The sequence below is a fragment of the Cryptotermes secundus genome, unplaced genomic scaffold (genome assembly GCF_002891405.2).
Source record: "Cryptotermes secundus unplaced genomic scaffold, Csec_1.0 scaffold171, whole genome shotgun sequence".
NCBI lineage: Eukaryota > Metazoa > Arthropoda > Insecta > Blattodea > Kalotermitidae > Cryptotermes > Cryptotermes secundus.
The window spans coordinates 1052092-1079773 of NW_019726223.1; the positions used below are offsets into that span (position 1 = coordinate 1052092).

The window sequence follows — 27682 nt, forward strand, 5'->3', positions numbered from 1 at the left end:
ATACAAGGATATGATGCCTTGTGGACCCTTTGATCTTCAGACTCAAAATAACAACTAATAATGCTTATCAGTTTGTGATTTGTTCCGTATCTTTATACTGGGTCACTAACAGCGACCTCGTAAAACATGACCAGTGATGCAACTTCTGTGTTGCATCTTGGTTGCACGCCACTGGTGTGATCCACGTTGACTGCATGTCACAGCTGTAATGTATGTGTGTATGTTTCTGTGGGATATTTCGCTACGCTCTCAGAATCTCAGACTACATAGTGTCAAAAGGTAGGATGCCTGATGAGTTCCGAATTGGGAAGGAATTGGAGAAAAGCGGTCGCAGCGTAACTGGGGGTACTACCCTGAAATTTGCCTGGAGGGACTGACAAAAAGCACGAAAATCCTCAGTTAGGATAGCTGGTGTCTCGGCAGATATTGGAGCCGGGTAGCCCCCGATTGCAAGTCTATAGCGTTACTGTTACAGAAACCTGCTCGGTGCTAGGCAATTTGACTGCACGCCACTGCTGTCAGGAGATGGATTACTTGCTGATCGGACGACACACCAGCCCCACCTGGAGTTGCAAGACAGTGTGTACAGTAATGTGACACTTCTTGGGGAGAGCCTGAAAGGAAGTGAAAACCGCCTACAGTCTGTCTGTCTATCCACTTGTCTCTTCAAATTATCGTCCCTCAAATTAATTAAATCTGTTGGACAAAGCTATTTTTGAGAATGAACTTCCTAACATTTTATAGAATCCGAAGTTTCATTCCATGTTCATAACGGTCTGCCTTTGGCCCCTCTCCTGAACCCATTCAATCTAGGCACCACCCTCACACCCTACTGCTCTAAGGGCTATTTTTAATAGCCCTTAGATAATACGTGTATTATCTCCCATCCACGCCTATGATTCCCTTACATCCACTCTCCTCCGGGGTTTCCGTCCAAAACTGTGTAGGTATGCCTAACTTTACCCTTCCACTGTGTGCTGCACGTTCATCCATTCATGTTATCGTCCTAACAGTATCACGTGCCTATCCCAGTGTTTGCGCGGTTGGAGTCAGCTCGAAAAATAGAAACGTACTTGTAGGTTCGAATTTCTGTCGGTGCATGGATGTATGTCTGCGTTCTTTCTGTGTTTGTATTGTCCTCTATAGGCTGAGACTTTGCGATGGGCCGATCCCCGTTCAAGGGGTCTTACACATTGTCTATAAAAAGGTAAATTGTTCCTCTGATAAATTAGCTAAGCACTATTCTCGTTACTCAATGGATAGGAGGCTGGGTGGGCCCCAGAGTCGGTCTGGACGTTGCGGAGAAGAGAAAAATCTTGCACTGCCTGGAACGCAACCCGGTTCATCCAGCCCATAGCCCCATTCGTTACACCAAGTGAGCTATCCAGACTCCTGCAGATTATAGATACTATTCACAATTTCATAAGTTAATTCTGAATTGTAACGGGCCAAATTGCCTAGTCAATAAGAAGAAGAAGGAGGAGGAGGAGGAGAAGAAGAAGAAGAAGAAGAAGGAGGAGGAGAAGAAGAAGAAGAAGGAGGAGGAGGAGAAGAAGAAGGAGGAGGAGGAGGAGAAGAAGAAGAAGAAGAAGGAGGAGGAGGAGAAGAAGAAGAAGAAGGAGGAGGAGGAGAAGAAGAAGGAGGAGGAGGAGGAGAAGAAGAAGAAGAAGAAGGAGGAGGAGGAGAAGAAGAAGAAGAAGGAGGAGGAGGAGAAGAAGAAGGAGGAGGAGGAGGAGAAGAAGAAGAAGAAGAAGGAGGAGGAGGAGAAGAAGAAGAAGAAGGAGGAGGAGGAGAAGAAGAAGGAGGAGGAGGAGGAGAAGAAGAAGAAGAAGAAGGAGGAGGAGGAGAAGAAGAAGAAGAAGGAGGAGGAGGAGAAGAAGAAGGAGGAGGAGGAGGAGAAGAAGAAGAAGAAGAAGGAGGAGGAGGAGAAGAAGAAGAAGAAGGAGGAGGAGGAGAAGAAGAAGGAGGAGGAGGAGGAGAAGAAGAAGAAGAAGAAGGAGGAGGAGGAGAAGAAGAAGAAGAAGGAGGAGGAGGAGAAGAAGAAGGAGGAGGAGGAGGAGAAGAAGAAGAAGAAGAAGAACGATAGGTGAGGAGTACAGATTTTTAAGTTTCTCATCATGCACGTAATCTTCCGTAACTCGTTCTCTTGATTAAATATTTTTCATGGCGCTTGTTCTCAATAACCCTTAATCTGTGTTCTCGTGTGGAGAGAGGCCATGTTGTGTTATGTACCTATACAAAATGAAAGGTAGCAGAATTTTCAGACAATCTGATCATTGCCAACAAAACAGTAACTATGGGCAAATATATGACAGTGTTTTGAATTGCTTCATCTTTGGTCCGTTACACTATCAATCACAAAGTCAATAGAAAGTCCGTCGAGTGTAACAATGTACACAACATACAACGCATAGGAAACATCTGACCATAAGCCTATACAACCTCAAGTTGACATCTCCCATCATCGGGATGAATTAACAAGGAGGAGCCTAACATTTTACTTCAAATGTTTTAAACTTTTAAATATTTTAACATTGACGGCTTAATTTGAGGGCAATTTCGGATGGAATGCGAGAGTTGAACGTGCATTCCACATTCCTAGCAAGTGTTGTGCTTTTACACATCGACAATTGTAGCAGCGTCCACGCAGCATATATACTGTGTACATTTAAACAACGCCAGTGTTTTCATGTGTTTGTAATATGTGCCTCTGATGATGGTTTTATTAAACCGAAACATGTAAGGCAAATGTGATAAAGAAGTGACCTAAAAACATTGTTACACTCGACGGACTTTCTATTGACTTTGTGATATGACAGTGTATTCATTCTCTTGAACACGTCAGAAATTTGGCTACCGTAGGAAGGAGCACGGTTCGTGAAATCTGTAAAATTGTCTTTATGGCAATGAATAAAAAATATTTATGTATGAAGTAAGTTCCATGCTTCTCCTAAAGTAAGCCGGAGGCGTCCTCTTTCTGTTGCGGCAACGCAATTTCCCGTTATGTTTATCTGTTTCCGGTCGTATTATAGTTACCATAATTCTCTTTAATTGCTTGTTAGGGCAACGAAATTCTGCGATATGAATACACGTCAGATATTTTGCGAACTCTGTTTCCTTTCTCTCTGCTTGTCATGACAACCTCTTGACGGAAGAAAACAGTACAAATCCCACAGACCCAGTAAAATGGCTTAGCTGGTAATGCTTCTTACTTGTATTCGGGAGGCGTAATATTCGAACCTCGGCCGGAGTACAGAATATCCTGTCTGATTTTTTTTTCTTCAGTCCTTCCAGCCGAATACTGGGATAGTCACATTAAGTCCACGACGGATCCTTTCTAGTTCATTATTCACTATCACCAGTCATACACTCTGAGTTACTGACAGCGTCGTTAAATAACCACAGATAAATAAATAAATAAATAATCCTGCTGCTTGACTTACGGTTTTCAAGGATTCTAGAAACTTAACTATGTAATCCGTATGTGTGTAATTCTCTTGTGTTAGAACCTGAAGATTCAGCACTCGCCATTGGACACGAGCCTGAGCCAGTTCCATCCATGTGCCACTTTCAAAATTTATCTCCGTAATTTGGAACTAATTTGGAACTTAATGTTTTCCTCTCATCTCCTCAGTATTCCAATCGACCCCTCTCCAAAAGAATGTCTTGCAAAATTATGTATGCATATTTTATTGTGTCCATCTGAGCTACATACTCCTTCGTGGTTTCATTACCCTGAGAAACCTTAAAAAGCCTGGAGGTTATTCTTTGTGTAATAATCGTACAGAATGATTCGAAATTATTGTCGAGGTCTCTGTGGCCTATAATTTTCAAACTGGGAAAATAAAATAAAACTGCTTATGGGATAAGAAAGTGTAACTGAAAAAGTTTTATGGTGTTTATGGTGTTCCAGTAAGATGGTATTGTATGGGTTCGTATGGTCCGAGAATTTCTTGAGATGCATTTTCCTGGGAGCTGGGTTGGGAGTGATGAACCAATTTCGTGGCCTCCGCGCCCACCCGAGATTACGCCTCTTGATTTCTTCCTATGGGGATACGTCAAGGACAATGTTTACAAATTCCTGTGACCTCCTTCGATGAACTGAAACTGAGAATATTTGCTACGATCGAAACAGTTGCGCCGCAAATGCTGGAGAACTGAACACCTTACGTGCTAAAACAGGCGCGCATGTTGAAGTTGTTCAGCACTCTGCAGTATTGATTCTGTAAGTAATAAAACTTTTTGAGTCACATTTTCATATTACATTAGCAGTTTTTTCTTCCTTCCGGCTTGAAAATTATAGGCCAAGGAAGTTCTGACAATAATTTAGAATCGCCCTGCACGAGTATTTTATCCTAATGCTGGCAGTCCCATATATTCCGTGTCTGTAACATCTTTGATGATGCGTCATCATCAGATAGTGACGAACATCGTTACATCATCAACCTACGTTGAGAACAAAAATCTCCACACCGGAGATTTTGTTGAATACACAGGATTATGCTTCACTAAAGTTGCCTACTGAAGGTATGAGCGTATGACGTACCGTCAAAGATGATTTAGATGTACAATGCTCAGTACAAATGATTAGACTGTTAACTAAGCATTCATCCTGTATGTGCCATAGCTAAGGCGGTTAGTCGCCGGCTTCCCACTGCGGCGGCCTGGATTCGATCACAAGTCAAGTCATGTGGGATTTGTAGTGGAAAAATTGGCACTGGGGCAGGTGTCCTCGTAGTATTTGGTTTTCCAATTCACATTCGACCAAATGCTCCACGCTCTTCTGTCATCCAGGGCTGGTACAATAAGTCAAATAGTGGCCGACGTACCAAGTGGACTCAGTCTCATCCCACCCTACGGTCTCATCCCACCCTACGAAAAGAAAATAACTTTCAACCAATCATTAACACTCTTCGCCTGTAATATTGTCTAAAATAGCTGCACATACAGATCAGACTCTGATCACCGTACAGCCTGCTGGTTCTTCACTCCTGAAATTTCCGTATTCCTTGAATTCGTTCCTTAATATAAATGTGAACTCATTTCGCCTCGTCCATTATATTATGACCAAGCAGGGAGATGTAACGGTAATGTTCTTGAATTTTTCGACTCGAATCACGGCCGGAACACCTATCCTGACAGGGTTTTCGCAGTTTTCCTCAGTCCTTCTAGGGAAATGCTGCGATAGTCCCTCGATTAGACACCGACTGATTCCTTTTGAAGTCCTTTCCACTTCATAATTTATCCTACAATTCCAGGCTATACAATCTAAGATACTGATAACATCGTGAACTAAACCACAAAATGAATATGTATATATGTTTGTGTGTGTGCGTGTCGATAATTTCAAGCAATCGATAGGTCGAGAGTGCGAAGTATCAGCGGTACCCTGATCCGTGGTCAGTGGTATGATTCAGCCGATTCAACCTGCTCACAGCTTACCACGCCAGTCGCATCATGACCGCCATCGCGTGCGCAGCATTACTTTCGGTCCTTTGCACCGGCACAGTGCTGCCAACCTTCGCCATAAAGTACACCTACGAAACCAAGTATGTGGATGTGCCAGTAAGTAACACTGTAGCTCTTTTTGTCTCGTATTTTTCTTGTTGACTCAAAGGTTATTTAACCCACTCCATACCGATTTTCTTCTAAGAACCTTCTTCTGTGGGGCACGCGGTAGCGTAGTTGGTTGAGGGACTATGCTACAAGCCGGAAGGTCGCGGGTTCAAGTCCCGATGAGGTCATTGGATTTTTTTCAGTTGACCTAACCCTTCCAGCCGCACTATGGCCCTGGGGTTCACTCAGCCTCTAAGAGAAATGAGTACCAGGAATTAATTAAATAATTTTCCTGGGGAGTAAAGCGCGGCCGGCGCATAAGGCTGACAACCTTACCGCCATCTTTGAGCCCTCAACGTCTCACAACCCTATGGGTCTTCACGGCCTGGTACAGGGATAGCTTTCCTTTACTTTACCTTCTTCTGTACGTCATGCATTAAGTAGGCAACTTCGCAGAAGAAAAGTTGTGCTATCTCCCTATGTCGGTCTTGGTTCCCACGGTATGTTGATAGTAGGTGTGATAGCTTCATAACGATGACGTAACAAGCACATCGCTGCCAGATGGTGTTGCAACCTCCAAGATGATTTGGACACAGAATAGTAAATTTCCATGGTAACGTATTTCTGTTATTGAAAAGCCAGGAATAGTTGCCTAAAAGTGTTGAGAGATGGCGGAAAAGTTTCTTTCGCTGATCTCAAGCATCAAAGCAGAGTCCGATTGTTTTAAGCGAGTTAACTCGTGCATAGGGTGGAAATGGCTAATAACGTAGACTACACGTGTTAATATATGGCTGAATGTAACAGGATTCGATAAGGCTGTGCGTTCTTCAGGGCACAATATTGCTATGCCATTTAATTTGGTTTCGGAGGAACCTACTACCTTTAAGATTGAAGATTTCACTCTTATACCTTCAGGCAGCAGGTTCCTGCAACACGATAAAAGGTATTTACCAAATTACACGCATCATATCCCATAAGACGTAATCTTAATGAGTGAAATCGGTAACTTGACTTTCAAACGTAGGTCAGTGATTATACTGAGTTGCAACACTGTAACTAAAGAGGTGTAGAGGAGATGGAGAAAATTACAGTATGAGGAGCTACATGCTTTGTGTTGTACCCAGCCAGATGATTTAAATGATAAAGCGATTGACTTGTATTCCGCAGCTGAGCTGCTCGAATCTTGGACCTGACATAGAGTATTCTCAGGTATTCATGGTATTCCTCTTCCTCCAGGGAAATGACGGAGCAACGTGGCTCAAGCTGTAACTACTAAAATATATTCGGGAGGTGCCGGATCGAATCTCGGCAGCCACACCGTCTATAGTGACTGTTGATTTTTGTGCTTATCCTCAGTGTCTCGAGGAAAATTCCAGGATACCACCTTGAGTTAGGCCACGACCTCTTCCTTCCACTTCCTTTCGAATTTAGTATTCACTAATTATCTAAGCATTCGTCGCTATACAGACTAAGATACTGACTGCGCCGTTGAATACACTAAAAACAAAATCCAGGCAAATGTCGCCATGTTGAATTTGATGCTCTCACGGCGATTGCTATAAAGGGTACGGTCTTCTAGTTGTAACGCCGTGTTGTTCGGAGAGAACCTGACGTTTCGGAGGAACATATCTCCTCGATCTTCAGGGTCGAAGAGCAAGCCAAGCAAGAAACCAACAGAAACAGGTGGTTACATTTGTCGCCTGCTTCTCCTCGTTCCTTCCACTTCTCTCTCTCCGAACTACACGGCGTTACAACTCAGAAGGCCACGCTCCTTAAATTCTGGGATGTTGCTCAAAATAGGCCGTGACCGCTTCCTTCCCCATCCTTTCTACTTCATTGTTAATTTTTTTTATTATTGCTAGTGGGGTGGGACTAAGCCCTTTGCACTGCAGCCACTCCTGGTCTGTTGTACCAGCCCCAGATGATAGGTAAGGGTGATTATGGAGCAATTGGTGGAATGAATATTGGCAGAGGAAACCGAAGTACTCGCAGAAAACCTGCCCCAGCGCCACTTTGTCCACCACAAATCCAACTTGACCAGACCCCAGGATCGAACCCGGGCCGCCGCGATGGGAAGCCAGCGACTAACCGCTATGGCTATGGTGCGGCCTAATTGTTAATTAAATAACCCTATATTCGGTGTTACATAGTCTGAGCTACTGAGAGTCATTAAATACACCGTAAATTAGATAAATAGATGTGTACTGTACTCCATAGGTGGACCACTTCAGCTTCGCAAGCAACCTCACGTTCCCTCTGCGCTACCTGGTGAACGCTACACACTGGCGTAAGCATGAAGGGAAACCCATCTTCTTCTACACGGGCAACGAGGGGGACATCGAGATGTTCGCACAAAACACGGTACCTACCTGAATCCATGTTCTTTACAGACTCTGCTGTTAGGTTTTGCTCCCTGGGTTGTGCGTGAGTATTCTGGCCGGAAGTAGCGGAACAGTGGTTGCAACTTCATTGTGGAAGGGAGCAGAGGTGACGGACTGTAACTAAGGCCCCTGACTACACATCCTACAGTGCGTATCTGTGTTAGTGGGCTCGACCAGAACCGCTGTCCATTCTGCTGCGAACGGCCAGGACGGTAGTGCAGAGATACGACATAATCGTGTGTGAAATGTAGAAAGAAACTCCGTGGCCTATAGTCCGCAAGCGAACTATACCGACCGAGTGACCGCCGCTTGTCGGCGAAGTTAGTGCCAACTTTTGCAGATAGAGGGTGTCGCGTGATCAGCGCAACGGATTCCCACGGCCGTTAATCTCGGGTTTCTAGACCGGAGCCGCTACTTTTCCTTTCAAGTAGCTCCTCAATTATCCTCACGAGCCTGAGTGGACCCCGTTCCAGACCCACTACTTCTCAGAAAATCTGGTAGCGCCAGGAATCGAACCCGGAACCTCTGAATTTGTAGCCAGGAACTCTGCCCACTAGACCACAGAGGCGATTGTGAAATGTTGTACTAATCTTATTTTATGTTAGAAGTGATAAATATGGCGGCAGAGTGAGCTGTTTTGTTATAGGTAAAAATGTTCCAGAAGGCCTACTCAGTCTAGTGTAGACTCAAGAAAACTGGATAGTAACGAGGAGCTTAATAATCTGAACTCCTCGCCAAGTATTATTGGGATGCATACATGGAAGAGAATAGAATTCATACAAATCTGTGATACGAATACCCAAAAGAGAAGGACAACATAGAAGATCTAGGCGTTGATGGGAGTATAATAATAAAATTAATCATAAAAAAGAATAGGATGGGAGGGAGTGGACTGGAGTCGGCTGGCTTGGGATAGAAACCAGTGGCGGGCTCTTGTGAACACGATAATGAATATACGGGTTCTTTAAAATGCTGGAAACTTCTTAATAAGCTGAGCAACTATTAGCTTCTCAAGAAAGACTTCGCTCCATTTGGTTATTTACTGAACATTGACTCTCTTTACATACATGTACATGAGAGTAAATAAGACCCCAAAGTTTGTGACGATGGTACATCAGTACAAATATTATGTTTCTGGGCATTATCCAATCGTCTTGTCTGTATCTAAAACCTCCTGTTTATATTTCAAAACACAACGTTTCGGAGACCGGATTCTGTCTCCGTCTTCAGGTAAAACCTACTCAGTTGGGCCCAATCGATAGAGCTAGTCCTTATCACCGGAAGATGGACGATGGCTAATGTCCAGGAACGTGTTATTTATACGTGAGAGAGTTTAAAAGAAGATATACTCGTACACTGTGCGGGTAGCGTAGTTGGTTGAGGCACTGTGCTACAAGCCGGAAGGTCGCGGGTTCGAGTCCCGATAAGGTGGATTTATTTCAATTGACCTAATCCTTCCAGCCGCACTATGGCCCCGGGGTCGACTCAGCCTCTAACAGAAATGAGTACCAAGAATCTTCCTCGGGGGTAAAGGGCGGCCGGCGCGTAAGGCTGACAACCTTACCGCCGACTGTGAGCTGATTATCTAGAAAATGTGGGACCCCTTAACATCTCACAACCCTATGGGCATCTATGGCCTGTTACAGGGACAGCTTTACCTTTTACGTTTTTATACGCTGTGAGGTCTTCACAGAACTTCTCTATGAAAGTTTTGATGGCTGCCGGGCTCTTTAGCATGTATTTTTTTATTGCTAGTGGGGTGGGACTAAGTCCCTTATACTGCGGCCACTTCTGGCCTATTGTACCAGCCCCAAATGATACGTGAGGATGATTGTGGAGCAATTGCTGGAATGAAGATTGGCAGGGGAAACCGAAGTACTCGGAGGAAACTTGCCCCAGCGCCACTTTATCCACCACAAATCCCACTTGATCAGACCCAGGATCGAACCCGGGCCGCCGCTGTGGGAAGCCAGCGACTAACCGCTTGAGCTATGGCGCGACCTCTTTAGCGTGTAATTCCCCGCTCTTAATGCACGATGAGTCTCTCCCAAATAACAATTGATCTCGGCGTGATGGATCGCTGAGATAGACGGCAATCTACCTGTCACACAGACCCCTCGAAAAAATGAAGAGAATGCTTGGACAGCTGAGGTCACAACTGTTAATTAAACGAGTGTGTGGAGATAGGACCCGCCCAAACAAAACATTATTCCAATCATGTGCATGTTATGCAAGAGGTCTAAGTTCATAATCAGCAGAGGCCAGTAGCCAAGCACTTGGTAAATATTACACTATAATAGGGTTCAATACAGCGGGCGACAGACTGAGACAGAAGTACTATAATAGGATTCAGTTGAGAAGGTGCTTTAGTGAGAGCCATGATATGACTGGGTTGAGTGAAACAGAGGTACACAGACACCGTCAAGATTCTTTCCAGAGAGGAAGCCAAAACTTTGCTTAAAAACTTACGTCTAAGCCATTTGAGACTGTTTTTTGTGGTTAGGGCTAGAATTGTGGGTCTGTATATTAAAATACAGAAAGCTCTGAAGACTATGTTAAAGATCCTTCGGTATTAATATTTGATATATTTCCTTTTTTCAACTTTGATTTTTTCAAAATGTCCGAGGGAGCTAGATGACTGACTCCCCCCCCCCCACTTCCATTGTTGTATATTACATATTCTTGTGCATGGGTAAAATCAGCTGTATGTGTCAGTTCCATGCTCCGGCCGCCCTATCTCCGTAACCCTGGTACCATGTAGGTTCTGAGTCCTAGAGCCCTTCTGCAAACAATGATGGTAAGGTAAAGACAAAGGTAAATTTGTCCCTGTGCTTAATTATGCATAACGCCATGAAGACGTGAGCAGTGGAGCTACATTTTTACATATTCTTGACCTTGGCGTTAGGTGGAGTTGAAAGGTCAGCTTGATGCTCCGTCCGCTTTACTTCTAGAGAAATACCACCAGTTGCCAATTGAATAAGAGGCTGGTGTGCTACAGAGCCAGTGTGGAGAAGAGAAGAATTCCTCGATTGTCCAACCCGTAGCATAATCACTAGAAAATAAACCCACCCCTGCCAGGAATTGAACTTCGGTACTCGAGCCTGTAGATAGTAGCTTCACTGAGTTATTCCACCTTACATGAAGTTTCCTTGCCAAAACTTAATTTCTCTGCATGCTGTATACCCAGATAATCTCAACCTCGAACCAAAAAGGCTTTGAAGCACTTGAAGATCACTGTCTTCGGGGATGTAACACCATGCGTACCATCTCCAGTGTGGAGGGTGGGGCAACATTTTTCTCTGAAACATTGGTAGCTACCAGATTAAACGGCGTCATATCCCAAAAAAGAGTACCTTCAGATCTCACACTTGAAGCGTCTGAATGTCGCTCTTGCTAAATCCAGTTTTATTCCGCCTGACAGGAAGTCATTCTGCAGTCTGCAGTGCCGGCCCACAGGAAGTGGAGACCACGGCTCTGATTGCCCGTGCAGCCATCCCCTTTCATTGGGTCAGCTAATGCAATAACAGACGCACCTGGTGTTTCTGTGGCCACAACTTTCATTTAAACTAGGGTACAATTTAGACCCTAAACCTGTTTTCAGCTTACTCCCCTTCTTTACCGTGGGTTGGTATAGTGGTAACGTTCTAACCTCGCATTCGGGGTTGCTCGATTCGAATCTCTGGCGGGACACCGGCACCTGTAATACCATTTTCGGCAAATTGGCATTTCGCGTTTTGGCCCCTACTACACGTACCATTATTTTACTGAAGATGTCATGTGTGCAATTTTTTTAAATATATGGTCCCTGTAGATCTCATAAATTTAATGAAAATCGTTCCACCCATTTCGAGAAAATCGGCATTTTGTGCTTTGGGGCTATTTAAAAGGTCATATTCATATTCACCAGGTACATACCCGTGATAGCGTAGTCGGTATAGCTACTGGCTATGGGCTGGACGACAGAGAGGTCGGAGTTCGAGTCCCGGTAGGGTCAAGAATTGTCTCTTCTCCACGTCATCCAGACTGGCTCTGGGGCTCACCCAGCCTCCTATCCAATAGGTACTGGGGGCTCTTTCCCCGGGAATAAGGCGGCCGGGCCGTGAAGCTGACCACTGACCTCCAAGTAGTGACGAGGTCAAGAAAATGTGAAACTGTACATCCACTCCTCCACACATCTTCATGGCTTAGTGCTTAATTAGTTAAGCAGAAGGACAACTTTTACCAACCCCTAACGGATAAACTCCCCCAAAGGTGTCTCTACTTTGATGTAGTGGAGGGGCTTGCGTGTTCAAATGACCCTGAGAGCTATGTCGGCGGTAGCATAGCTACTGGTAGAGCGACCCATGCAGGACAGGTCGAAGAGGATGACCCAGACTAAAAGAGATACCCTGGTCCTCGGGGTTGGGGGTTGGGCAAGAGGCTGACGACCTCTCACAATAAAAAAATATAAATGTCTCGAAACCTCAACAGATTGGAAGACAAGAATTGGCAAAGAATATGGACTACTCTCTAGGTACATGGAATGTGAAAACCCTCAATAAACCGGGTGCCATGAAATCGGTACTAGAACAGATAGCTAAGTACGTACAATATGAAAATCACAGCCATACAGGAACTTAGATGGCTGGGTAAAGGAATCATGGACTTAAAGAAACATACTATATGTTACAGTGGTAAAGCAGAAGGCAATAAGGAATGTGGTGTAGCCTTTGTAATAGAACGAGAATTTAAAAGCGCAATAATAGACTTTAAACCAATAAGTGAAAGAAATTGCACTTTGAGAATTAGAACAAGATTTTCCAATATGACGTTGATGAACGTGCACGCACCTACAGAAGAAAAAGAAGAGGAGGTCAAAGACTATTTCTATCAACAAATGGAAGAGACATATGATTGAATACCAAGTAATGACATAAAGGTTATTTTAGGGGATCTTAATACCAAAATAGGTAAAGAGAAGGAATACAGAGGAGTAATTGGGACAGAAAGTTTACATGATACAACCAACCATAATGGAATAAATTTAATAGATTTTACAGAAAGTAAGAACTTGATCATCAGCTCTACATACTTCCCGCACAAAAATATACATAAAACAACATGGGCAGCACCGGATGGGGTAACCCTCAATCAAATAGATCATCTCCTCATAGAAAAGCGATTTGCGACAAATATGCTGGACATAATAACATTAAGAGGGGCCAACTGTGATAGTGATCATTACTTAGTACAGGTTAAATATAGATGTAAAATAAATTGTCAAAGATCCAAGCAGTATCAGAAATGTAAGAAATTTAATATTGACAAGATTACAGAGAGTGATAAGAGAGAAGCATTTCAAAATAAAATTAAAGAAATTAATGGCAATAGAGCAAATAAAGATGTAACGGTAGAAGGAATATGGGTAGATTTGAAAACTGCAATAATTACAGAAGCCAAGAGGACACTGGGCTATCAAGAGAAACAGAATAATAGAGAATGGTTCGACAAGGAATGTAGAGAGAGTATAAACCTCAAGAATAAGAAATGTATGGAATATATGGAAAGACCAACAAGAGCAAGAAATGAGGTGTATAAAGAAGCAAGAAGGAAAACAGATAAGATTTGCAGGAAAAAGAAATGGGCCTTTCTAAATGAGCAATTACTGCAAATGGAAGAAGACTTCAAAAATAACAAAACAAAAAATGCCTTTGGTCGACTCAAATATATGAAAGAAGGTTTCAAACCCAAAACAGAATTTATCCGAGACAAAAAAGGGCTTCTAATAAATAATAAAACAGAGATTATGAATACATGTAAAGAATATTTTGAACAATTATTAAATCAAAATCAGAATATGGAAGATAACGGGGACAATGAAGAAGAAAATACAGGTGATGGAGAAGGGGAGGAGGAAGAGATAATAGAGCCTCCAACAAAGGAAAAAGTGGAAGAAGCATTAAAGGAACAAAAACTAAATAAAGCACCAGGAGGAGACAACATACCAGCAGAATTATTGAAGGCAGGAGGACAAGAAGGACTAATAGCACTCCACAGAATTATAAATAAAGCGTGGGAAGAAGAAAAGCTAGTAGAAGATTGGGGAAAGAGCATTATATGTCCCATATTTAAAAAAGGTGATAAATTAACATTTGTAACTATAGAGGTGTATCATTACTACCGACAGCATATAAGATTTTAACAAGGATACTAAAAAAAGATACTGGATCCATATATAGAAAAAATAATAGGAGAATATCAATCAGGATTTCAACCCAATAGGTCAACAATAGACAATTTATTCACCCTGAGACAAATAACAGAGAAATGCTGGGAATTTAATACAGATATTTACCTATGCTTCATAGATTTTAAACAAGCATATGATACAATAATAATAAAGAAGAAATTAAGGATGATTATGTCCACTTTTGGTATTCCAACAAAACTAAGTATAATAATTAACTTAACCATGACAGAAACAATCAATCAAGTTAAAATCCAGAACCAGTTAACGGAATGCTTTAAGACAAATCAAGGATTAAAATAAGGAGATAGTTTGGCACCATCACTATTTAACTTGGTATTGGAATATATAGTGAGGAAATGTAATGTAGACACAAGGAACACAGTAGCGTATAAACAAACGCAAATAATAGTGTATACGGATGATATTATTATAGTAGTATCGAGGTCCCTAAGAGCAATGAAAGAGACATATAAGGAAATAAAAACCATAGCAAAAACAACTGGCTTAGAGGTGAATGTAAATAAAACTAAAATGCTGATACAATCTAAAAGGAATCCAAGGCAAACTGGAGAAATTAACATGGAAGGGGACGGGATAGAAATAGTTGAAGACTTTATATATTTAGGTTCGAAATTCCACAGAGATGGAGAGGAAAATCATGAAATAACAAGAAGAATAAAACTAGTGAATAATGCATATTTCTCGTTACTGTCGGTTTTTAGATCAAAGGATATACACCGAGCGATTAAAACAAAAATATATAAAACAATGATACAACCAGTGATTTATTATGGATGTGAGATTGGACGCTAAACAAGAAAGCGGAATCAGTCATCAATTCATTCGAGAGGAAAATCCTAAGACAAATTTATGGACCAATAAAAGAGAATGGGATGTGGAGAATAAGATATAATAAAGAGTTATACAAATTATATAAGGAGCCAGAGATCTCAGTGGTGATAAAGCTAAAAGATTGCGATGGGCTGGGCATGTACAGAGAATGGATAAGGAGCGTATCCCAAAGAAAACATTATATAGTACAATAGGCAGTAGGAGACGTGCTGGGAAACCAAGAACTAGATGGATTGATGCGGTGGAAGAAGATGCGAAGAAGTGAATGGGTGTAAGGAACTGGAAGAGAGCAGCGCAGGACAGAGAGGAATGGAGGGGCTTGATATGGGAGGCCAAGGCCCGACATCGGGCTGTTGAGCCATAGAAGAAGAAGAAGATGGATAAACTCTTCAATACCCAATATGAATAAAATCTGTCAAACCGTTCTAGTGCTAGTAAGATGCACATTCCAACAGACATAAAAGAGGGAGAGAAATAGATGCCATACCAGAAACATTTTTTTGTGTTAAGGGGGCCCAAAACGCGTAAATTAATCAAAATCCCGAGATCGATATCTTTCAAGATCATAATGTATTTTCGTGTATACTAGATGTACGAAAAAGTATAAATTAGGTTTATGAGATTACCATGCTGTCTGTATGTATGTCTTCCCTGTCACAAAATTTGATGTGAACATACCACTGGGGGAAATCCTAACTAGCAGTTGTTATTATCTGAAGCCAACAAGAGAACACAAGCAAAGAGGCATAGGTGCTGGCATATTTTTAAACACACACACACAACCTGGCGGTAGCAGTTGTTTGTGGAGTGATAGGAACAATGCACATGCCATTGATTGGCATTCAGCATTCATTCATTTATTTGCATTCTGTTAATCCATACAAGGTCAAACCAACCTATGGGATATAGAACCTGTCAAGATACAAATATAATATAAACATAAAATAATGATATATACATACATTCATAATGAACACAATAAGGACATAAAGTAAAACACAGTATTGCATAACAGCAGTGTCACAAAACACATTTTGATCAAAGACACAAAGCAAAACACAGTATTGCACAACAGTGTCACAAAACACAGTTTGAACAAATACACAAGATAATAGTGAAGACAATGAAACATGAATGAATTGAACTTACAGTGGGAAGACCTCCCACAACTAATCAAAATGTACAAAGGGCAAGAAATATAAAAAGAACCATATTCATTAGGAAGTTAATTGGTAATATTCATCAATACTATAGAATGCATGTTCTGTAAGGTAGGTTTTTAATGAAGATTTGAAATGCTTAATATCTTTAGATAGCATTTTAATATTTAATGGTACAGGATAACTACTACTGCTACTACTACTACCACTTGTTGTTGTTAGGGATACTTCATTTATTCATTTTTGTCATTGCATTATAATAGAAATTTCAGAACTTTTATTGACATATTTTTGTAATTGTTATGCATTAGAGAATTAAGAAATCTTACAAAATTTTTATTGCAGCAAATTGTAGCAGTTGTTTGGAGATCGAGGTGTATATGAAAGTATAATATCAAAATAGATATCAAAGCAACATGATATGAGGCTATGGACTGGATTCATCCAACTCAGTAGGAACCAATGGTGGGCTCTTATAAATATGACAATGAAGCATTGCCATTTTGTTCAGACAGATGTCCAGCAGTTTATGTTGTTTGTTACAGGGATTTGTGTGGGAGATTGCTCCAGAGTTCAGGGCCCTTATTGTGTTTGCAGAACATCGCTACTATGGACGCTCATTGCCCTTCGGCAACAAGTCATACTCGGTTAGTGACCTATATCACTATATATACCTTTGATGGACAGCTACAACTATGTGTACCACATGCTTTAACATTAAAAATCTCTGCATGTTGCCAATACAGTGTACTTACATGTTCTGTATGATTCCCACAACAGACAACAGTCATTTCCTGAAACAGCATTAATTGGTTGGTTTTTGTAATGGAAATTCAGTGTTTTATGTGAGTTAGGAGCAGAATTTCTAATGTATTTTGTATATGAGTTTCAGGCTTCAAAGGATTAATCACCCATGCATTCCAGTTTTGTATTCAGGGAGCCCTGTGTTCAAACTTGGCCTGGGGACCTCCCATCCTGACCAATGTGTAACATGTATGAAAGCCACACATTTTACATTTTTATATATGTAATATTTATGAGAAAGTACTGTGATGCTGAAAGAAGAAACTAATCCCGATATTTTGATAGATTTATACGTTTTCTGCCGCTTGAATACAAAACAGTGCTTTTGGAATGTTGTCTGTTTGTCCATCAGTGTATATATATATATATNCGCACTTTACTCCCCAGAAAAAATATTTAATTAATTCCTGGTACTCATTTATGTTAGAGACTGAGTCAACCCCAGGACCATAGTGCGGCTAGAAGGATTAGGTCAATTGTTAAAAACTCCAATGAACTCATCTGGAGTTGAATCCGCGACCTTCTGGCTTGTAGCTATGTACCTGAACAATTTGATGAACTTTATGCATATTCAGCATCCATGAATTCATTCATCATAGGCCTGTGCCTGGCGAATATGAACATTCTAGCTTCAAAAATAGATGTCCTTCCGATGGGCCGAACAAACCAAATGTTGATTTTCTCAAAATGACTAAAAACGATTTTCATTGAATTTCAGTAGATTATTGGAGACCATCTCCATATATAAAACAGCATATGCCTTGTGTCTGGGGAATTAACTGTACATGCACTAGGGGCCTGAACGTGAAATGTCGATTTTGTTTAAGTCAGGTGTATTTATTAGATAGATTTTGTTGTTCGTTTTTTTTTTTAGTAAATAACAGTGATCTGTCGAGCAACAGTTTATACCATTTTCAAAGAAACATCACTGTCAGTCATATGCACAATGTCTTTTGTCCAGTGTGTTTTTTTTAATGCAGCATACAACGGAACATTTGCATCACATCTTGAATTGTGACTGTGTTGCCGCAGGAACCGAAGTACCTGGGTTTCCTAACATCTGAACAGGCCTTGGCAGATTACGTTCTGCTGATTAGTCACTTGCAGAGGGACCAGGATCATCCAAGCCCTGTCATTGCCTTTGGCGGTTCATATGGTGGCATGTTAGCTGCCTACTTCAGGATGAAATACCCTCATGTTGTGGCAGGGTGAGTACAAGTAGTTATTTGTTACACTTGTGCCAGCTAGCTAACCAACGAACCAACCAACTGCCTTACAAACTAACTCTGTGAAGTATAGCCATTCTTGAGAACCTAATAGTCACTCAGTTATTTGAGAATTTTGAATTTTGCACCATTTTATCAAAACTGAAGCTTCTTGTCATGAAATTGGTCCAGAATACAGTTCTAAGACAGGATCTCTGGAAAATGAGTTTTGTTTCCATAATTCAGAGAATCTCTGCCCCTTAAATTTTGTTGCCACATCATATATCTGATTATTTTCTATATATTTATTGCCACAGCAGAATTTTTACATTAATCACATGGTGTCCTGAAAATAATCGTACCATCACTATGAGGTTATATAGAAATAGCTAATGAAGACTTAGGAAATGTGGAAAATTTAAAATATTTAGGAACAACAAACAAAATATTACAATCACACTTAAGTTAGGAGCTGATAGAATCTGGAAAATGCTCACAGCAGTTTAGTTTGGTATCTTCTTGCCTGTTACCTGAAAATATGAACATTAAAACATATAAAACTATAATTTTACTTGCTGTTTTGTGTGGATGTGGAACTTTGGCTCCCCTCCCCTGGGAACTTTCGGATGCCAGCGGAAAGAAGTGACCGCCACCGGAATAAAGATCACACGCTGTGTAGGACACAGGCGTATGGGACAAATCAAGAATAAGGTCGCACCGGAAATCACCAAGAAACGGACGTTCGGGAAGAGACTGTGGAAAGGCCCGGAACGCAACACTGGCATCAGGAACCGAGGCCTGAGACAGCAACTACAACGCAGAAATGAAGTGAAGGACCTAGGCGGCAGACAGCCGCGATATGTGAAGGAAGCAGACATGAGAAAAACTGCAGGACTGCAGATCGCCAAGCGAGTAGCCGGATTTTCTGTCTGCCTACGACACGGCAAGGATTGGACACTGTGGAGGGGTCGACCCCCTCCAAAACGAAAAAAGAAGCAGGCACGGAAGAGGAGCCGGTAAAATAGAAGAACCGGCCTCCCCAGAGAGAGTGAATGTGCCATGGGAAAAAGCGATGGATGAATGTGATCTTCTGGCGAGCTGAAAGGAAACCGCTCGAGACGAGCTTTGTCTTAAGAAGGGAGCGGATGTAACGGACGAAGAATAGTCGCTGCAAGAAGAGTAGCCGAAACAACAGGAGACACTGCAAGCACAGCTACGGGACGGAAAAGGAACTGGGGTGCACCGTTAGGCTATTCGGGACGAACAGCCTTAAGGAGGGAGCAGTGTAACATGTTGCGCAACGGAGAACCCCTCCCTACCCAGCAGCAACGTGGCAACTCAGGCCACAGGCGCGTGGCGGTAACGTAGCGCTCCCTCCCACCCCTCCGCGGTGACGTAATGCGCAACGCTACATACCCGTAATCAACTTCCTACTGTGACGTGGAACGCAACAGGCACCACTGCGGCTATATAAGGGAACTGCACAGCAGCTACAAGTGAGTTGTAATGTGGGCAGTCGCCGAGTTATAAGGTTACAGTCGCCGAGCCGAGTTGACATATAGCAACAGTTGCCGAGTCGAGTTATAACGTGGCCATCGACGAAGATAGTTCCGAGCAAGCCTATGAGTTAGTGTGTTATCAACAGTTCTCCAGTTGTTTCGGCTATTCTTCTTGCAGCGACTATTCTCTGGCTGTTACAACCAGACTGAGGATGTCTGAGAACAGGTTACTGAGGGAATATGTGGACTGTAGACAGACAACATAATAAGAGGAGAGAGGAGCTTCATAATGTGTTACCTTTGTAGTATTAACTCCATGGAGCTGAGTCCTTCTTGAGAAGTTAATAGTTGCTCAGTTACACAAAATATCCCCAGCATTTTATGGAAATCAAAGGCTCATTGCTGTGTTCACAAGCGCCTGCCACTGGTCCATATCCCTAGCCACATACAGGGTGTTTCACGACTTTAGGCCATAACTGCAGGAGGTGATTTCCTAGATCTTTGTGATCAAAAAAGTTCATATAAACATGTGTCCGATTTTGGACGGTTATGGAGTTATGACCGTTTTTTCATTCCCTTACACGCCCTCATGTGAACCACGTCTGTCAGCTGGTGGGTCGCTATTTTTAGCCAGCTACAGACAGAGCGTTCTCGTTATCTCGACACTTGAGAGGTACCTAAGGTGTGGTGGGTTGGTATGTCTGGTGAGGGTCACAACCGAGCAGCTGCCTGTGTTGCGGCCGACGGTGGCATTTTCGAAAATCAGCTTTAAGCACCAATCAATTCAAATTAAAGGTAATTTCACGAAGTTTACTTTACATTCATACTTTAAATGTATCATGTATTATGCTGGTTTATTATTTTGTTCCGTTTATTGTCAGTAATCGTTACCTTCTATTCTGAGTTTAAAATGGTCATAACTCCGTAACCGTCCAAAATCAGACACATGTTTATATGAACTTTTTTGATCAGAAAGATCTAGGAAATCACCTCCTGCAGTTATGCCCTAAAGTCATGAAACACTCTGTATATGCAGTCCGCACCCTCCTGTCATACTCATTTAAGATCTATTTTAATACTACCCTCCCATATTCATCTTGGTCTCCCTATTGGTCTCTTCCCTTCCCATTGTCCTACTGAAATTTTTCACGCACATCTCTTCTCTCCTGTGCTTGCTAGTTATTAGGGTGACCAAATCAAGGATTGTGAGTGGACTGGATTCATTTGGGTCAGGATATAGTCCAGTTGTGAGTTCTGGTGAACATGGTAATGAGCAGTTAATATAGGATTCTGACGATGGTGTATAACACATAGAGATATTGGGTTTTCGGACTTTATCCATCATCTGGTTTTAAGATAACTAAGAAAAACACGACGTTTTGGAAACTGGATCTGTTTCCGTCCTCAGATGAGGGAAAACACCTATTCTGTTGGGTCGTCCAGTGATTGAAGCTAGCTCTTTCTCAGGGACCCAACAGAATAGGTGTTTTTCCTCACCTGAGGACAAAAACAGATCCAGTTTCCGAAATGTGGTGTTTTTCTTAGTTATCTTAAAACCAGGATGATGGATAAAGTCCGAAAACCCAATATCTCTATGGTAATGAGCCTTTGGATGACCTATGTCATGAATGGCAATTTCTCTCTCTTGATGCAGGGCTATTGCAGCATCAGCACCAATCTTCCAATTCTCTGGGCTGACTCCATGTGAAGCTTTCTATCGGATTGTCACATCAGACTACAATAGCACCTCTACCGAATGTGCTGCTTCCATCCGCAGATCTTGGACAGAAATTAACAATATCACCAGTTCTGGTAACACTTATACTTCTTTGTGCAACATTCCTGTTCTGCTATTTGCAGGCTTCTGGTTCTTGATGTTGTCTAGTCTTGTAAGGGATAGGGCCTACAGATGTTTTGGAGGAACATGTTGCCTCCATTTTCAGAGTATCATGAATCTTCCACGTCCTTAAAATCCAAAATGTCATATGTTGGTCACTCAGCTAGTTAAGAATTTGTCAGCCTTTTATTTAATCCAAAATTTAGTTTCTGTATTCACAAGAGCTCTCCACTGGACTCTATCCTAGATTAATCCAAACCACATTCTCACAGCCTATTTTTCTATAATTCACTTTAATATTATCCTCTTGTCAGTATATAGTTATTTTAAGTGGTCTCTTTACTTCAAGTTGCCAAACTAAATTTTTACATTAATTTTACCCAATGCTAAATATCCTATCTTTCTCATCCTTTTTGAATTGATCATCCTAATAATAGTTGGTGAGGGGTAAAAATTTTTAAGCTTCTCATTATGTAATTTTCCCCAGCCTTCTATCACTTCCCCTTCTTATGTCCAAATACTCTCCTCATAACTCTGTTCTCAAACACTTCCAATTTATGATCTACCCTTATGGTGAGATGTCAGATTTATGATATAAGTGTATGTAGCTAATTGTGTTCCAGATTTGTGGTCATATTTTCGTTGTTAATTATTCTTCCTCTCAGATATACAGACTGGTTAAGTAAACGTTAACTTAGAACCTCAAGTGCCAATGAAATTTCCTCTCATGTGATTTTTAATCCTAAATATATATTTGAATGGGAACAAGCCGAAAGTAACATTCGAACACTTTTATACATACATAAATAATCATTATATGAAGCATTCTCTGCATAACAGAAATGTTTATATATCAATGTCCACGTAAATATCAACATTTTTTAATAACCCAGTATAAAGCGGCATCCGTAGTCTAGAGGTAATGTTCCCACCTCATGACTCGTAGTACACGGGTTCAAATACCCGGCGGAGGTCGTCGAATTTCTAAGGGCAGAAAAATTCAGGGAACAAGTCCTCCGGGAGGGACTTTAAGCCGTGGGTCCCGTGTCGTAGCTTTACGGCATGTAAAAGAACCTCATATCTCCTAAGGAGGTCACTGAGCCAAATTAACGGACGTTTCCCGCCCAACAGCAGTCTCTAATACCTCTGGTAGATGGGGGAAGCATTATAGATACCTCTCAGCTAGTAGAGCCGGTCTCGCTGGCTGGGCGGGACTGATGGTAAGCACCAGTACCGGTAGGATATAGAGACTGGTAGAAATCATAGAGGGAAGCACAATGGACCAATACAGGTCTCAGTGCATGGGGAAACCCACCCTCTCCAATAACTAACTAACTAACCCAGTATAAAATAGCAAATATTTTTTATACACTGTCTGTTTCAGCTGTACAGTATTTTTCACATTTGTACCAGTAGATGCTGGAAAATCTTGGCTGTCAACGACATGGAAATTGTGCAAACCGCTGAAGACATCAAATGATGTTAAGGAGTTGAAGAGCTGGCTGTCAGATGTCTACACAAACCTTGCCATGATCAACTACCCATATCCAACGAACTTCCTAGCACCAGTGCCTGCTAATCCCATCTCAGTGAGTTAAAGTTTGTACTCTGATATCTGTGCCCATGGCAGTTCTGTCAGGCTTCCTCATGAAACAGCCTCATGAAAATTACACAACAGTTTAGTCTTCTGCTATGTTGTGATAGACTGAGAGCTGGGATAGCTAAATCAGTATAGTGATGAGGGTAAAGGCTGGATGATTTGGAAATCTGGGTTATATTCCCAGCAGGAGTCTGGGTTTGATTCTCAATATGGGTGAAGGTTTCTTCTAGTCTCCAAAATATGTGATCCAGCTCTTTCCCTAGGGCATGAAGCTAACCACTCACCCCATCTATTATCAATATAAAGAATGCATGGAGCTATACTTCCACAAAACATGTTCATAGCATGATGCTTGGTGAAGCGCAAGGAAAAATCAATTTACTAATTAAATGAACAACATACTAAGTAACTATATAACTAGTAAAATAAATGCTTATTAAGTAATTAGCAAACTTAGTACCTAGAACATTAAATAAGTATGAGATTTAGGAACAGTGTGAGGAGCTTCATAATTTGTATGACTCACTAAATATTCAAAGCCCACTGTTCCCAGATGATGTTAACACTTATACCTCTGCTTCACAGGTCATGTGTACTCATCTACCAAACTCCTCACTGACTGGCAAACTCCTTCTGAAGTCAATTTTCAAAGCAATCACCATATACTTTAACTACACAGGTAGCACTAGATGTCTGAATATAGAAACTGAAGCTAGCACTAATCTTGGAGACCTCGGCTGGGATTTCCAGGTATGAATCTTGCATTTCAAATGTTTTATAATCTAGCATCACAGAATTGTACAGAAAAGCTCTGTCATACTGTTCTTACTTATAGCATTATCCACATGTAGCCTTTATTTTTATAATCCCATACACCTTCATGACACAGTGTTTAAGGAAAAAAAAACAGGAATAAATTATAAAGTCAAGTATCTTGGCATAAATGTAGCTGTCCTTCTAGAACTTATGAAGAAGTTAACATGCATATTCTGTTAAATCGTGGTCTCAGAGTGTATGATTTTATGTTCTCACGGTGGTGGTTGTGAAAAATTCTATCTTCTTGGATATAACATCATGTAGTCTATTAAAAGTCAAACGTTTCAGAGTAACATATTCCTCCAAAAACATCAGGTGACTTTAAGTGGACTACACGAAATACTGCATATCCAAGAAGATAGAACTCTTCATGATCTTAAAGTGTCCATCAAGGGCTATAATGTATAAGAATGGAACACAATTAAATAAGTATAATGTGACCAAGTATGACGTTGATACCCAAAATTTCCCTTTGATATCTCAATGGTCCTTACATAAGTTAAAGCAATTTGTCTATTCTGCTGCAGGCCTGTACAGAGATGGTAATGCCCATGTGCTCAGATGGCCACAATGACATGTTTGAAATGCAGATGTGGAACTTTGCTAAGTATTCTGATACGTGCTACAAAAAATGGAAGGTTCGGCCAGATGAGAAGCGTGCCCTCAGAATGTACGGTGGTAAAGACATCTCCACAGCTACCAACATTGTATTCAGGTAAAGCTGTCTTATACTTAATAAAATACCACACTGAAAGTCACAGTCAAGATGGCATGCCTGCTTCATACTCAGGAGATCCAGGTTCAAATCTTGGCCTGCACACTCTCTATTCTGCAGTGGTTTTCATCATTCCTTCCAGAGAAATGCAGGAATAGTAACACAAATTAGGCCATACCTACTTTCTTCTATATTCTTTTCAAATCATTTGATGACTGCTTTCTTCCACATAATCTCCAAATTATTACTCAAAGATCATCCTGCCATTTGACACTGTGTAGGAGGCACTATGCTACAAGCCAGAAGGTTGCAGTTTTGATTCCTGATGAGGTCACTGAATTTTTTAACTGATATAATCCTTCCAGCCACACTAATGGCCTTGAGGTCAACTCAGCCTCTAACAGAAATGAGTACCAGGAATCTTCCTGGGGCTAAGGGGCAACTGGGGCAAGAGGCTGACAACCCCACCGCCATCTGTGAACCAATTCTGTAGAATATGTAGGACCCTCAACGTCTCACAACCCAGTGGGCCTCCACAGTTTGTTACTGGGATACCTTTACCTTCTTTATTCAACACTATATAGCCCAAGATGACAACAGTGTCATTATGTAAACCATAAATAAATAAATGCTTAAGCACTTGACCACAAAAATGGGTGAGAATTAATTCTTGATCTCAGCACAGATGGAGGTGAGTGATGGTCTGCGTTAGGCCCTGGCCACTTACCTCCAGGAAGAGAACCCCTGGCACCCACTCGATAAGAGACTGAGTGGGACCCCAGAGTCAGTCTTTGTGTGGTGGTGAAGAGAAAAATTGCTGTCCCTGCTGGGAAAAGAAATTTCGTCATCCAGGCAAGAGTCAGTCACTGTACTGACTGGGCTCGGGTAATTGCTGTTGCCAATACTGGAACAACATCATCATCATCATCATCATCATCATCATCATCATCATCATCATCATCATCAGTAATCTGTCAGATGACAGGTCCACAGTCTCTTCCAAAACAATTCCTCCACTTAATGCGATCTAGAGCTTTCTCCTTCAAATGACAGTATGCTCTTCTGTCCCCAAGGTCATCCAGCATCTTCTTACGTTTTCTTCCTCGTCTTCTTGTCACTTCTATCCGCCCCTCTATCTTTCCTTCAATAACTTCTTTTAGAAGGCAGTTTCTGCGTAAAACATGACCAATCCAATTAGCTTTCCGTTTTCTTATTTCGTGTAGGATATTCCTCTGCTCACTGACTCTAATTAACACTTCTTCATTTCTCAAATAATCGGTCCAACTGATCTTCTCCATCCTTCTCCAACACCACATTTCAAAACTTTCCAGATGTTTCTGATCTACTGCCCTAAGTGTCCATGTTTCAGCCCCATACAGAGCTATGCTCGAAATGTAGCATTTCACTAGTTTCTTCCTCAAATTTAAGTTCAATTTGCTGGTAAAAAGAGTCTTCTTCTTGCTATAAAGTGAGTTAATTGGACTTGTAACTGAGCCTTCATATATACAAGGTTATTCAGTAGTCTGCCCAACTTTGTGGGTACATTAATCAAGTGTTTTTGTGTAAAAGAATAGTTGTATAAACACAGGTCCTGTTTAGAAAGTTTTGAAAGTCATGGAAGTTCGAAGGCACAATAAAGGATACCAGAAATAAGGGGTTTTAATTAAAAATGTCACTATAGCTTAATCATAAAACTGAAATGCGTGTTCCAATAATTGTTTGAAGTGTCTACCTGTGAGGAGAAAGCATATTTAAGCAAGGTGTATTATTGAATTGGTTGGCATTACTATACCCAAATGGACACAATTGTGCATTCAGGTCTGTTACAGGATTATGCAATAGGCAGGATTTCAATTTTCCTAATGACAGGAGGGTGGTGATTTGTAGGAGCATGCTGTAGGCAGGATTTCAATTTCCCTAATGACAGGACGATGGTGAGTTGTAGGAGCATGCAGTAGGCAGGATTTTCATCTTCCTAATGACAGGATGATCATGATCATGATAGCTCCTAGCAGGACCTACAGCTTAACATGTAATTGAACCATTCTATGGGCCTCATATTCACCACATACACAAAATGCAGTAATTCAGCTGATGCCTCGTCTGTTGCGTTTTGCAGCAATGGGCTTTTGGACCCATGGTCCAGTGGAGGTGTGCTGTACAACATATCAAGTTCCACTGCAGCTGTCATCATACCAGAGGGCGCACACCACTTGGATTTGCGGGAGAGCAACCCTGCTGATCCTTTCTCTGTCCGCACAGCACGTAAATTTCACCGTAAATTCATACGCCGTTGGCTCCATAACCATCAGCTTTCAGAACCTACACTAGGAGTTGGTTTGTAGTGGTTGATTCTTCTTTGCATAGGCCTTATGTAAATTAACACAGATAAAACACTGTAATATGCTGAGATGCTGATATCAGTTTGTCACTCATCAGTCCTGCAGCTTTGTAAACCCCAAATTAAGGCCATCACTTTATAGCTGGTTTTATAATTTGCCAAGTTCACTTCAACTGTTGGAAGAGAAAGATTAATATACACAAAATAGAAATTTTTAGTTTTGTCTTATAAATTTGATAAATTCAACTTGAACTTGAATTTTGTATACTGATATATGTACTGACTGATGTGAGCTACAGCTAAAAAGAAATTCATCTTGAGCTTACTGTGAGCTGATATGGGCCAAAAACACCATCAGCCTATAACTTTTTTGTGTAGAATGCTAATACAAAATTTCATGATATCCTTTGACTAGTTTTAGAAATTAAATATACAGTTTGACAGATATTTGCTCCATATTATGCATTCATTTTGTGCACATTGAACATAAAATGTACTGAAGGCTTCACATAGGAATTCACTGTTTTACAAATACGTACTGTCACAGTAGTACCTCTGGTACATTTTGATCCATCAACCCACTGAAAACAGAAACAATGCTCTGAGGAGAGAGGGAGGGAGGTAGGAAGGAAGGAAAGAAAGAATAACTTCAATATAGGCTTTGGCATAATTTCTCTTTTGTGTGGC

At 41.3% G+C, this 27682-nt stretch overlaps 1 protein-coding gene across 1 annotated transcript; it reads left to right on the plus strand.

Moving 5' to 3' along the window:
- The first annotated feature begins 5433 nt into the window (after positions 1–5433).
- Positions 5434–27583, plus strand: LOC111863899 (lysosomal Pro-X carboxypeptidase). Its single transcript, XM_023850711.2, has 9 exons — positions 5434–5565; positions 7774–7917; positions 16724–16825; positions 18015–18190; positions 21341–21498; positions 22940–23112; positions 23709–23873; positions 24467–24654; positions 26774–27583. Exons 1-9 carry the CDS (start codon positions 5458–5460, stop codon positions 26997–26999), a joined length of 1440 nt encoding a protein of 479 aa, XP_023706479.1. The 5' UTR covers positions 5434–5457; the 3' UTR covers positions 27000–27583.
- Positions 27584–27682: the final 99 nt, after the last annotated feature.

Coding starts and splice junctions, on each gene's coding strand:
- LOC111863899 (XM_023850711.2), top strand. CDS start 5,458: ATGACCGCCATCGCGTGCGCAGCATTACTTTCGGTCCTTTGCACCGGC. Junction 23,113..23,708: donor TGCCTGCTAATCCCATCTCA/GTGAGTTAAAGT, acceptor TCTGCTTCACAG/GTCATGTGTACTCATCTACC. Junction 24,655..26,773: donor GCTACCAACATTGTATTCAG/GTAAAGCTGTCT, acceptor TGCGTTTTGCAG/CAATGGGCTTTTGGACCCAT.